The 13,921-nt window shown below is 39.5% G+C and overlaps 1 protein-coding gene across 2 annotated transcripts in view; it reads right to left on the bottom strand.

The window, feature by feature from the left end:
• Positions 1–13,921, bottom strand: part of LOC115045579 (neurocalcin-delta A) — a 67,408-nt gene that overhangs the window by 2,990 nt on the left and 50,497 nt on the right. For both annotated transcript variants that reach the window (XM_029505338.1, XM_029505337.1), the window contains 3 exons: positions 10,779–11,185; positions 3,797–3,902; positions 131–250 (listed from right to left, as the gene is read on the bottom strand). In XM_029505338.1, coding sequence (XP_029361198.1) covers positions 153–250; positions 3,797–3,902; positions 10,779–11,156 — 582 coding nt within the window. In that variant the 5' untranslated portion in view covers positions 11,157–11,185 and the 3' untranslated portion in view covers positions 131–152. The remainder of the gene's footprint in view (positions 1–130; positions 251–3,796; positions 3,903–10,778; positions 11,186–13,921) is intronic.

Genomic DNA, 13,921 nt, shown 5'->3' with positions numbered 1-13,921 from the left:
GTGCGTCTTTTTTTTTTACATCAGGCCACCTCCTACAAAGTCTCTCATATGGGTCCATGAGCTACAAATAGGAAGTTTCCCCACACTTCACTGAAAGTTGTAATTAAAGTGAAGTAACAGTGGAACTTACAGGTTATGTTGACGCTTCAGGTTTAGAACTGTCCAGCACTGCTTGGGTCACACTGCAAGAGGCGGACAATGGAGGGGTCGCTCTTTGCTCCTTTGATGAACTCTTCCAGGGACAATTTGCCTGAAACACATTCAAGACCAGACTGATGTTGGGACAGAAAGGATTGGGACAGAAAGGATCATCTTGTATTTCATATATCTGAGGGAAAATAAAGAGGCTAAAGAAAAAAAGACCAACATTAGATTTTCACCATCATTTACCATCAGAATTAAAGATCTTTCAATCAAAACAATAATAAAAGAGAGTAGAGTAGTAAAAGTAGTGTGATATCACGTCGTCTGTTAGGGGTTCTTCAGTGTCACTGTTTTCTTGAGAGCGTAATTTGGAGCATTCAAGACTAATCATGCCTGGTTCTCAGTCCTACAGCAGGCGTCAATTACTACAGGGTTAAATCACCATTGTAACTTAAATAACCCTGAACATGGTCTGGGATGGTTTTCATGGCGTTTTTATTCAAGTTTTAAAATAGAGTTTCTAACAGAGGAATCAAACGAAATAACTATATATAACTGTAAAGGCTCCAAATGAACACAGGATTCATGACAGTGATGGAGCTTTACACTTCACCACCGGATTTCAGAATATTTTCAGAAGACACTTTATAATGATAACTGGAAGGGGAAAGTGAACCTCCAATGTCTCTGATGAGAAATATTACAAAGAAACATGCACATAAGACTTTCCATGATTATGCATGAATCTTTCATTCATCATTAGCCAAAAGTTATTAAGGCTCCATTCACTAAGCTAGACTCTAATGATTGAAGTTATTTATAGTGTATTTCTGTTCCAGTCATGTGATCATAATGTTGACATTTCACCCTCTTGACCAAATTTACTGGATTATGTCACATCAAGCACTTTATTCACATCTCTGATGATGTTGCTTTACATTAAAAACTCCACCTCCTTCATGTAAAAATGCTTGTTCGTGTGAATAAGTGAATTCAGTGAATTCAGGTTTAACAGGACTAGTTGACAGCCAGCTTCACAGGGCAAGTTATCAAGGAGGGTCGATGTCAGGTCTAGTCAGGCCAGATAAGGTAAGGCAATCGTGGGTTAGGTGAACTTGAGTCCTACTACAGGCCTCAGGCAGTTCCACCCAGTTAAAACTCAATAAAGAACAGTGAGCAGCAGCTGATGTTTGCTCAGCTTGTTTTGATCATAATTTATGATGCAAATGTTTGTGATTTATCAGTTTTATTGGGAGCAGTATCATCCACTGAAATCTCCTGCTTTCCTAAACCATTGCATAAATAAATAAATAAACAAAAACATGGAATTAAGGAACATAAAAGAAAGTATTTCACAATGTGCCAAGCTCTCTTGGCTCTGAGCTACATATTTAGTGTTCAACCCATCACCGGCAAATCAAAATATATTGCATACACTATCCTTCTACTAAGAGGATTAATTGTGCTGCCTGAAGGAAACCCCCTACCCGGCATTTAAACACGAGGTTGGGAATTCTTTGACGCGCTTGAATTTAGGGAAGATAAGATTCGCTGTTTATCTGAAATCTTTTTGTGTCGTCTGTTTTTGTCTTTAGTTGTTGTTTTATTGTTTAATAATCCATTTTGAATTTATACCTTCAGTTTATGTATTAGTTGTATTATGCATCTGTTGTTGATCATTGTTTCTACAGTATGTGCACTATTCAAATGAAGAAAATTGCGGACGGTAGATATGTCAAAAGGTCTACGAGCTTAGCTTCAGAACATTTCCTCAGATTGTTTCTGGTAACTTATGATCCACACATTCAGCAGGGCTTTCATTCTCCTAGGCAAAGCAAAGTGATTAAACCCAGAAAAATTTCAGAATAAAGCTGCTTTGCAGAGGTGGCACATGAGAGGCTATGAGCTCAGCTGCTACTAACGTTTCTGATAATGTGAGCACCAGATGTCTGAATTTTCAGCTTCTGGTCAGCAATCACAACTGGGCTTGTTGCATACAATTCCACTGACACTGTTGGGAAATAGTTTGAAACATTTGGTATAACATTTGCCAACAGCAAACACTTAACACTAATAAATAAATAAATAAATGAAAACATTGGCTTGGTAATTTTTTTAAATGTCAATTCAGGAAGGTTACATATTACAGAGTTAATTATTAAAATAATAAGGACAATGTGTGATGTAGATTTTTTGTAAGAATTTTACTGATAATAAGAAAACACATTTTCACACATTCTCTATTTTACTTGTAATTTTTTGCTAATGTCTCTCTTCTCCCCAATAGATGGCAGTATTGAAATGGCTCGTTCTCTTTTGACTGCATCCCCCTCAACAGAGACCGGGGTCAGCTGCACGTTATGGACAGTGTGTTCCTCACTACTTGATTTTTGTTGGAAGAAGGGGACACCATATCTCCACGTACACGCCAGCACGCTTCCTGTCACTGTGTTACTGTCTTTGTTCTGCTGTCATAATTTTCTCCCAGTTCCTCCTCCTCTTTCACTCAACCCACTTTTCTTTCTCTTCATGTCCTCCTCCTTCACTTCATGACCAGACAGTAATTCCTAAGCGTCAGTGTCTTCCTTGCTCCCACTTTGTATCTGTCTCTGGTGCTCAGGACTGCTGCTGCTGCTGCTTTCTGAGCACCTTCATTAGAAATGTGTGTGACTGAGGTGTGATGATGAACTAGGTTGCTTCATACAATGACAACAAGTTGCTGTCCAGCTGACAGGGACCAATTTTTTCATTCATCCGCATTTTGAATGCCTGTTCCATCCCATGTCACTTCAATTTACCAATCAATCAGTCAATCAAATAATTTCTACTGTCTTAAAATGCTTCTGGTATCTTGGAAGTGAAGCAAAGGAAATATGAAGGGGACCATTTCTAAAATGTGACTGAGATATTCAGCTGCTGAAATGGTAAAAAAAAATTTACTTTCAAATAATTCATGTCTGTCACAGTGGGGCAGCACAGCAGAATAGCTGCTAGCGCTGCTGCCTCACAACAGGAACGTCATCTCTGTCTGTCTCTGTGTGTTGGCCCCCGCCCTCACTCAGAGTGAGCTGGGATTGGCTTTGGTAACCCCCCCGACCCAGAAAAGGATAAGCAGTAAAAGATGAATGAGTGAATGAATGAATGTCTGCCACATACTTTAGATTCATCCTGGACAGAGGCTATAATGAAAGGATTGTGTCATGTTGGTACAAAATCCAAATGACTTATAACAGGTCTTTTCTGTCTATTTCTGTTGTAGAAAAGCATGAAACATACATGAGACACAGAATGTCAATGTGACATAGTGATGATGCATGAGACACATTTTCTCTGACCTACTAACATAGAGATTAAAATCACACACGCTGCAGGTCCAGTGTGTTTGCAGTCCTAAAAGGCCAATTTATAACTGTAACAAAAAGCACCAAACACATCACTGAAAGAAGAAGACTGCTGCAACTTTATGTGATTTCAGCTGCATCTGATTGTCAGCTTCATGTGCTCAGCAGAGTGGAGTTTATTGCTGAGGGAAAAAAAAAATTCTCAGAAAGTAACTAAGATTTTTCCAATGGTGGGACTCCATCACTCACCTACCCAGTCACAGAGATAAAAAAAGAAAGAAAAAAGAAATCAATAGATGAGGTTAACCTACCGTCCCTGTTGGTGTCCATCTGCCTGAAGATCTTCTCAGTCCTCTTCTCTGGCGTGGACTCATCCTCAGGCATCTTCATCACAGAGGAGACCATCTTATAGATTGCCTTGACAGGGACACACATGAGGTTACACACTCAGAACTTTATATGAAGCAAAATCTCAAATTTTGACTCATGCAACTTGTACTTCTCTCCAATCAGCCACAATGAATTTTTTTTTATTTCTGAGCCCAGCTACAGCGCTTGGAGTCTTGTGTTCTTTATTAAGCAAAGTCAGTATGAGAGAGGAAATTCCTTTTCTCCTTCTCGGAGATCCAAGCTTGATGTATTGATCATCTGGTGTGCTGAGTTTTAGTCTGTCTGATCATGGTTTGATCCAGTTTCTGTGAAAAGTTTGAGGTCCATATGTGGCTCCTCTCAAAAACCTTTCGCTGTGATTTGATGTTGAAACAAAGACCATCTTTGAGCTTGATAACAATTTGGCTTCACACAACAATTCAAAAGTGCCCATATTCAGATCTGAGTTTGCAGTTTAGGGCAGCGTGAATTGCTGAATTACAGGTCTGTTATATGGAGTGCAGTGAGGGATTGAATGGATGGTCTGGTCTGTCTTGTGAAAGCCATCATGTATCTTCAGAGACTTCCTGGTAACATGAAGGTTGAATTAAAAATGTTGATTCTGCTCATTGTTTACAGTCTGGAAACTGTCTATCACCTGTAGCTGTCAGCTGTCATTGCCTCAAGGCAGACTGTGACCTAATGTACAAATTTTAAGTAACATGCACGTAAGTACGGGGACAGCATGTAAACTTCACACACAAAGGCACCAGGCCAGACAATTGAACATGCAACATTCTTGTTGTGAGGCAACAGCACTAACCACTATTTTGAAGTGCTGCCCACTGATGTTCCACTGAAAGAATATTAATAATGACAGTAATGATGTCCAATTTTATTGATAAAGTGCTTTTATCAACACTCAAAGACAGTTGTAGAATAGAAAGAGGAGCAGAGGGCAGACATGGTCATGTGGCATTCCTCTGAATTCAAAAGGGTTTACTGCTCCCACTGCTAGTGTGTATTTCATACAGACATTACTGCAATGAAGTTTTCAATCGATATAATATAATGTACACACAATATGAGTGCTGAAGAAATGTTCTGCTTTTCTTTCCAGAGTGTACAGTTGGTGTAGTGTGTTCAGTTATCTAAACTCCTGATTCATTCAGTTGTCTTAAATAAAAGAATGCAATAACAAAAGAGAACTCATGGCTGTGATATTTAATTTACTGATGTATGCAACATTTACTCTACTCTTTCACAGACCGAAACACAGGTAAGTCGACAGACATTACATATATACATTAGAGTCTCTGTGCTGAAATCCATCCAGCTTGACAGAAATCTATTTCAATATGTCGTTGTGTAGCAGTGCTTCACCACTCTGTGACAATGTGTTCATGGTTTAGATAAGGAAAGGTGGAGACAAAAATATGCACATACACAATCCCTCACAGACACCACATTGATAAATACAATGTGGTGTCTCTTCTCTCTGTTGCATGCAGGGTGTTTGGCAGTAAACAATGAAATCACAACCCACTCTCCCTGCCTCTAATAAAGAGGCGACATTGAGGGGAATAGGAGCTGACATGCGAACAGAAGAACTTTGATTGTGATTACAGTGCAGCAGGGGCTTTAAATAAGTGCTGGTTATGCCTCTGATTACCCATTGGCAGGTCAGCCCATCTTCTGGCTCAGAGTGGAGAAACTGAGAAGCAAGCAGCAACCATGGTTAATATTAGCCTTGATTTCAGTTTTGGTCTGTTAATCAAAATCCTTCAAACGGTGTGAACATTAATTACATTTAGCTGATATAAAGTGGGGATTTAACTGTTGGTCTAATCCACAGCAATGCACTGCAATAAGATTACATTTCTAAATCCCACAATTACAAACAACCAGTAGGTAGTGAAATTAGCTGCAGCCTCCCTGTATTCCTCACCACAAAGGATTGTATTTATTCGTTGATTTGAAGTACAGGTGTATGGATTTTTGGAAATTTTTCTTATTTTTTCCATGTGTGTGTATAGTATTGATGCTCAAAAAATAACAAATCAGTCAACCTGTACTTGTGATCTCCCCTTCCTCAGTTACAGCATAGAACATAATAAAGGCCAGAGGTGATTTTCCAGGCCATCATGGTGTTGCAGTGAAGTAAACCTTTGACCATTTGGAATTAAAATGCTTATTTTATCCTATCCTAAATATCCCATCCCTGTTAGTTGAATTGTGTCCTGTCTGTGGTCAGGCTAAGTTGATCTTTAACCTTTGTTACTGAGAGATTGTAATTAGAATCTTTGTCTATGAGATGCATAGAAGTGAAGTGCATGTTTTGGTACGTTTTATTAATTTTAGAGGAACATACATTCCACAACCTGAACACCCTCAAGAAAAACCGTTCAATGTTTCAAATCTGTCAACAACTGAGGGTTTCAGGAGGGAGCTTCCATCCTCTCCTGTGGCAGCAAAAGAACCCTGAGCCACAAGGTTTTGACCTTTCTCTCAGTTGAGAGAAACAAATACAGAGACACAACTCTGGACCTGCCAAGGTATTGTCATTATTTAAATTTCCTGCTCATTACTGTCTGTCTACACCTAAATCACATCAGGTAATGACGAGGGAGGCTGATATAGAGCAGTTAAATACAGGACAGACAGAATAGAGAGGGAGGTCATCTAATTGTTTCCCATTGTGCCTTTATCTTACTGTGCAGCGATCTCTTCATTTACTTCCCAGTTTTCTGTTCAGTCTCTATCAATTAGTGGTATGAATGTTCTCTCCTCTCTTTTTTGCAAGTTGAAACTATGAATTGAAACAATAAAATTCCCTCTTTGCTTGTCTGCTCTACTGTGCTTCAGTTGAAAGATAGTCAGAGGTTAGAGACTATATCAGTTATTGATGAGTGGATGAGACAAATGTATCTTTCTCCCAGCATTCAGAATTTGTGATTATCTGAATAGGATGAGCCAGGCTGACTCATTCATATGGGGTACTTTCACTGCAAGGCTAATTATGAGCATCCCCAGATTTTACACACACTCTGCAAGAGAGCAGCAGCTAGCTCCCGGTTTCTACAGTAAATGGAGGTGTGAATAGACAACATGGAGATCCCTGTGGAAGGAAGGGCTAGTTAGGGAAAGCGCTGGCCACAATAATACTGGTGTAATGGACATTATCTCTTATTGCGAGAAGACACTAAAAACTGCGCTATCTGCCAACAAGTGAGGATTTGGAGCCACATCTGTCATTAACAACAACAACAACAACACACTCTGGATGAACGCAACTAAAAGTCTACAGCCCTGCTAGGAATTATGTGGATGATCTGTACACAGACACAGCTGTGCTTTCAGTTAAATGCTACCGTTTGCTGACAGCGTTGGCGGTGCAGATGAGTGTTAGCATGCCAGCATGTGTTTAGTAAACCATAGACTGCATATAAAAGTGGAAAAGTGGATTTTTTGGGCTGTAAAGTGAAGCCAGTGCTGAAGAGCCATAAACTTCCATTGTATCTAATGACCAGTGACTCCACTGGTAGTACAAACTTGTCAGATTGTATTGAAGTCTATGGGAAAATGGTCCTCCTTTTCTCTTGGCTTATTAGCTCAGTAAATACATAAGTAAATTCAAGTTTATGTCTCATAAGTTTTCTTTAATACATTCTTTAATCAAAGGTACTAACTGTACAACAACCTGGCCTTAAAGCCAAATGGGAGCATGGCTAAAAACAACCTGTCTGAGTTAAATATATCAGGAAAATTATGTAGAAAGTCCTCTTCCTTCCTGAAAGCTCATTTCCTCCAATGTAAAACTTAACTAGTGTTAAGACTAAAGCTTGACAATATCATGACGCTTTAAGAATGAGAAGGAAAAGGATGTCTGGGCCATTACAATCCAGACCTGTACAATTTTTATGAGAGCTTTAGGACAGCCACCTGGCAATCTGCCCTCTGATACCCCTGACAGTAGACACTGTGATCACACTAAGCTGCAGACTTTATTCACCCTTCAGCTCTTGTACAGTTACCTGAAAACTTTCCTCTGAAGCCTGCTTTCTCAAGGCGGAGGTGGGTGGCTTAGAACCAACAGTCAGCCAGCCAAATGCAGAGAGGGAGAAGATGGACATGAGGATAAATGAACGTTGTGTGTTTGTGCGTTGATGTGTGTCTCAGAAAAAAGGAAGAGACAGCACTTGAAACATAGGAGGGATGGTACTGTGTAATCTAATTAGTAAAACACAGAGCTCCCACAGCTACACTGCCAAAGCTACAATAGTTTTGATATATAGACGGTCTTTAGGCATTTTACTCTATTGTTGACGCTGTTTGTAAGTGTAAGTTTGTGCAGCAGGTACCTGGAGGAGGTTGGCCTACAGCAGATCAGTATTGCCCCTTCAGTCTCTTTCTCTGACTCCTGCTCTCAAGGCTCTTTGGCACATTTATTCTTTTCTTTCATTGAGCCAACTTTGCACACACTCCAAACTGAGGGCAGCGTACACCCTAGACAGGTCACCAGCTCATCGCAGGGCCAACACACAGAGACAGACAGAGACCTACAACCACTTACAATTAAACATACGGACAATTTAGAGTCACCAGTTAACCCAAACGTGATGTCTTTGGATGGTGGGAAGAAACCAGAGTATCCAAAGGAAACCCACGCAGTCACTGGGAGTACATGTAAAATTAAAAAAATATGCCACTGTTGTAAAGTAAATACTGTGTAGTATGCAAAAACGGAAAGTTTGACCAGCATTGCAACACTAATGGAAGGGTGGAATTGGAATACCAACCAGACTAGACCAGACTAGACAGAATACGTTGAAGCTGGTGATGCAGTAAACTAGATTAACTGGAATAATAAGAACTGTAATAATTGTAATAAGAGACAGAATGATAAAATACCATCTTTCTGACCCAGGAGTGAGACTTTTAACTAATAAACCAGGTACAGGGATTCAGTGCCTGGCTGACAGAGAGCTGCCATCATGGTACAGCACATGATGGGAGCTCCAGTGACCTCCATGTACGAGGTACAGGTAATTTTTTGCTGTAATGAACAAGAAGAGAACTTGATTCTCACAACAGTCCACAGTCATCAAATCTGACTCAGGTGAGATGTGCTTGTTTCACTGTTATTCTCCATCATTACTATTGATGTTATTGCTGATAAACAAGCTAGTAGAAATAGTAACAATAAAAATAATCTCTATTTAATGGCTGAATAATAACAAATATTAGCAGGTACAAAGACCACAAACCTGACGTTACATAACTCTGCCCGCTGATTTTGAAGTTGATTTGAGGAAATGCATCTTCTTGTGCTTCTCACTAGCTCTCTCATTTTTCTTAAGTCAATTGACACAATGTGTGTTTGCTACATCATGTTTTCAGGCTGTAGGGAAGGATGGCAGGCTGAAGTCAGAATAACTATCAGAATCAACTTATTCTGAGATGGGTGCATATGTGAGATGTGACAGGCATTATTATCTGATATTTTGTAGAAATGCTGGTATAGAGTTGAAAATTAATCACAGACGTCCAGTTCATCAACAGTAACTCAGAGAATATTTGGAAATTAAAAATGCCATGATGGGAAAAAACCAATGACAATCAATAGAAAAAAACTTTTAATGACACTAGGAAGCAGCTGTGACACAATATGCTTAGAATAAAATAATTATGTGGTAATATTAAAAGGTCCCCTTGTAGTGACAAATGTAAAAAGAACTATTACCTCTGCTGGTCAGCGCAGAGCAATGATATATATTTGGTCAGTGGGAGAGCTGAAAGGGACACGATGGCCTGTATTTTAAAAGGCCAAATTCTACAGCTACTTTAATAAGTTGGTGAACTTTGAAATACAACTGAGAACAATTGAAAGTAACATGCTATGTTTGCAATGAGTCTAAACTGAGGATACAACCAGAGCTTTTTAGCGGCATTGTATCAATATTTGCATTAGATGATATTAAGTTGGGAGAAACTAGCTGCTGTTATGATGGAGTATGTAAACACTTATGTTTGTATGCATGTATGAGGAGTTTCCCCATTTCCCATGCTGTTTTCTCTTTTAAGGCAACTGTGCTGTTACCTACACAGCTAAAGAAACATGCTACTGCAGCAGTCTTGTACTCCTACAGATTATCTGTTGACTAAATGTAGAAATTTTCTTCTCCTGTCTGCTGAAGAATTCAACTCCCTTTGAACAAACTGAGAGGATTTTTTCAAATTGAATTGGTGTGAAATATACACATAGATTAGGCTAAGTTTTGGTTTCATTGCTCGTGTAAGAGCAGATGGAAAATCTATAATTTTTCTACCTTGATAAGGCAAAAAGCCACATTTTAAAAGCATTAAATGAGCTAAATGAACTCCCAACTGCTTCAATGGCAGAAAAATGAACATTTCCATTTAGTTCAAATAGCCAGAATACCTCAAAAGGTTTAAGTACACTGCTGGCAGTATGTGAGGTCCTGAATGACATTGCTCTCAGAAATCACACTTTAGTTTGGAAGCACATCTAGCTTTGTGTTTGTTTCCTTCCCCTGTGGAACAGCTGTATGTCCTTACTTAAAATGCCAGAACTGTCATAAAGAGTGTGTTGTGGATACATCGGCAATGGTGTTGATACAGTGATGTAACAATAGATTCCCTGGTTAATGTTACAGTCATTGTGTGCGTGTGCCTGCGTACATGTCTGTGTATGACTGGATTAACTGACTAAGAATTTACAGGATAACAGTCAGAGAGGAAACAGGCGCTACCATGAAAACAGACACATTCTTCCTGAGATATCTGCCTCTCTTTTTTGGTTTTGCTGGGAGCCTTTTTTATTTATAGACTTTTCAACATGTAGTATTGGAATACATAGACCAATGAAGAACAAAGCTTTCATCCACCTTCATGCACACTCACCTGTACAATCTCCAGCATCTCAGCCTTACTGATGTACCCGTTGCCATCCAGGTCATACATACTGAATGCCCATTTCAGCTTCTGCTCCAGCTTGCCACGCGACGTCACACTTAGTGCGATGATAAACTCCCGGAAGTCTATAGTCCCATCACCGTTAGCATCAAACGTGCGAAAGACATGCTCTGCAAACTTTGAAGCATCTCCATAGGGGAAGAAGTTACCGTAGATCTTCTTGAACTCCTCCATGGAGAGGTTCCCACTGGGGCAGTCCCTCAGGAAGCCCTTGTACCACTCCTGGATCTCGTGCTCAGTGAAGTCAGTGCTTTCAAGCAGGTCCTGCATCACCTCAGGACGTAGCTTGCTGTTCTGCTTCCCCATGTCAGTCCTTTTGGTAACACTGCAAACAGCTGGGAGAACAAAAAACAAGAAGGTGGTGTTTTTAAGAAGAGACAGAATTCAACAGACTATTCACAGTGAGAGTGAATGGATTTTTAGATTTGGTAGCATCCTGGATAGTATGAACCACCTCCACATCATTGTGGATGACAGAGAACGTTTCAGCTCAGGGAGGTTCAGGAGACCCTTTGACCCACTCCCATCAGACTCATTTAGTTTCAGTTCTTAGATATTATTATTATCATCACAGCTAATGGCTGCTGAACGCTTAAGTAAGTGAGACTCACTTTCTTATCTACTGACTTTTTCTCTATATATATATGTGAAGCGCAGAAATGAAAAGAAGAAAAACAATCCCTGACACAGAAAATGCACAGGATATATCCAGAGCAATATCAGCCTTCATCATCATCATCATCAGGAAAGGAGGAAAACAAACCACAAGACTGGGCTGACTCAACTGCTGTGTCCTCAAATTGCTTTATCAAGGTAAGAACCAAGCATGCAGACAAGGCTTCTCTTTACACTTTCAGTTCACAGGGACCAAAAACACTCCCTTTAAAAGCACATGGAACTTTCCATGGAAAACAGCTTTGTGTATTCTGAGTACACATGGCGCCATATGCTCAACATGAGTTTAACTAGTTTATAAAATCTCTACACACACATTAAACTCAGCTCAGATGCACTGGGAGGAAAAGGTGGAGGAATCAAATATATTTAATCTGAGCTGCTCGACAAACACCATTCAGATTCATAACCTCTTGAGAAACAATTTCTCACTCTCCACTATGAACAGAAGAATGAGTGCTCTTAGGACCAGTCTTTACAAGCAGCACAAAGCCTGATAATCCTTATATACAGCGTTGATTAAAATGTTCATGCCAAATGATAAACATTCCCCTGCTTAAAATAGAAACTATGACGCATCAATGAGTCATTGTCTATATGCAGTTGCACCAGCCACCTTGTGTTAACACTACCAGTGCTTATCAAAGTGAGTGTTTTCTGTCTCTTATGCTGAGTATTATGGGCTCTGAATTTACAGGATGACCTGGATATTAAGCTCAAACATCACAGAAGTCCCTTATCTGCATGGAACAGACACTGACTTGTGTCGGATGTTTATCATGACAAACGAGCAAGAGGATGTGACTGGTGGCTCAGGTTGCGGAACAAGTAGGTTAATAGAAGTAAATAAAAAGTAATTGAATTTAATGAAAATGACAAAATACATTTTTATGGTAAAAAATTACATAATTTGATTGGTGTCTTAAAGTGTTATTTAATTAATAATGGTCATTTTGGCATCCATTTATTTGACATAATTTACTAAATTCTGTTGTTGTACTAGTCAGTAGAGATCAAAAGGAGACAAATGGATGGAAATTGTGAAAGGAAGCCAAAAAGTGAAAGAGACACACTGGAAAGGTTCTGTGTGAATGTGTTATCACAAGACTGTAATTAAAATACACTTATAATAACCATATGTTTAAAGTGACTGCAGCATATGGAGTGATGTTATTAAGGTTCTTTTTAATTTCTTGATAGTGTTTACACTATATGAAATTTATGTCCAGTTTGTATTCAGCTCTGTGGATTGCACTGTTAGACTTGCGAGTCACCTGTGTACTAGAAAATACTGAAAAACATTTTTGAATGCAACCTTTCAATAGGAAACAACGGAACAACAACTGCAGAGCATTTTTTTCATGTCTTTGTGAGCAGGTCATCTATAGTTTCTGTTTAACTTCTAGAACTAATTTTGAGATTGAAATGAAAAGTCAAGTCAGTTACAGTAATAAACAGTCCCACACTCAGGTTCAACAAAGGCTACTTCTAAGTACAAATTCAAGTGATAACTTATCAGATGCTTGAATTTTAACCTCAGAGTCTGATGGAAAAGCTTGAGCTCAGACTCTGCTGAAACACAGAGAAACACCTTTAAAGGTGCGCAACAGCTTCTGCCTCTCTTTGATAAACATAACCATGAAAAATGTTCAGACGTCTCAAGGGACAGAAACATACTCGTAACCATAACCAACATACCAATGACTGACTTTTGTTTGGACAGCCACACTGAGAACTGAAAAAAATATTTTCTTGTGATAGACTGCATGTCTGTCCAGTGTGTACCCTGCTGGTAAAGAATAAGAGGTATGGATGATGGATGGATGTACAGTTGACAACTGAGGCCGATTACAATGTCAAAATCAACATAGCAGCTTATACATCATAGGTATCACAACAATCCATTCAATGCCTTAGATGTTGACACATTTTATTCAAAACTATGAATGAACTCATCTGGGTTGTCTTTGGTGACCTTTGCAAGATTGTGCGGACTTTGGGGACACTGGGATACTGGGCAAACTGGGGTGGTGGGTCTTCTTTTCAAAAAAGGGGGACAAGAGGGTGTGCTCTGACTGTAGCAAAATCACATTCCTCAGGATCATGGAAGATCTGAGGCTCAAGTGGTGCAGTTTTCGGCCAGGTTGTGGTAAGATGAACCAGCTCTATCTTCACAAGAGTGCTGAAGGGCTGCTGAGAGTTTTCCCAACCAGTCTGCATATGGTTTGTAGAGCTGGAGAAGGTTACAATAGCGTTACTCCAGGTATCCTTTAGGAAGTGCTCCGGGAGTATGGAGTGGATGACCCATTGCTAATCCCTATACTGTTGGAGTAAAAGTATTTCTCATTGCCAGCAGTTAGACAGACCCATTCCCAGTTATGTTGACCTCTTGAAAG

Source organism: Echeneis naucrates, chromosome 6, assembly GCF_900963305.1.
Source record: "Echeneis naucrates chromosome 6, fEcheNa1.1, whole genome shotgun sequence".
Lineage (NCBI taxonomy): Eukaryota > Metazoa > Chordata > Actinopteri > Carangiformes > Echeneidae > Echeneis > Echeneis naucrates.
This window is presented reverse-complemented; position numbering and strand designations above follow the sequence as displayed.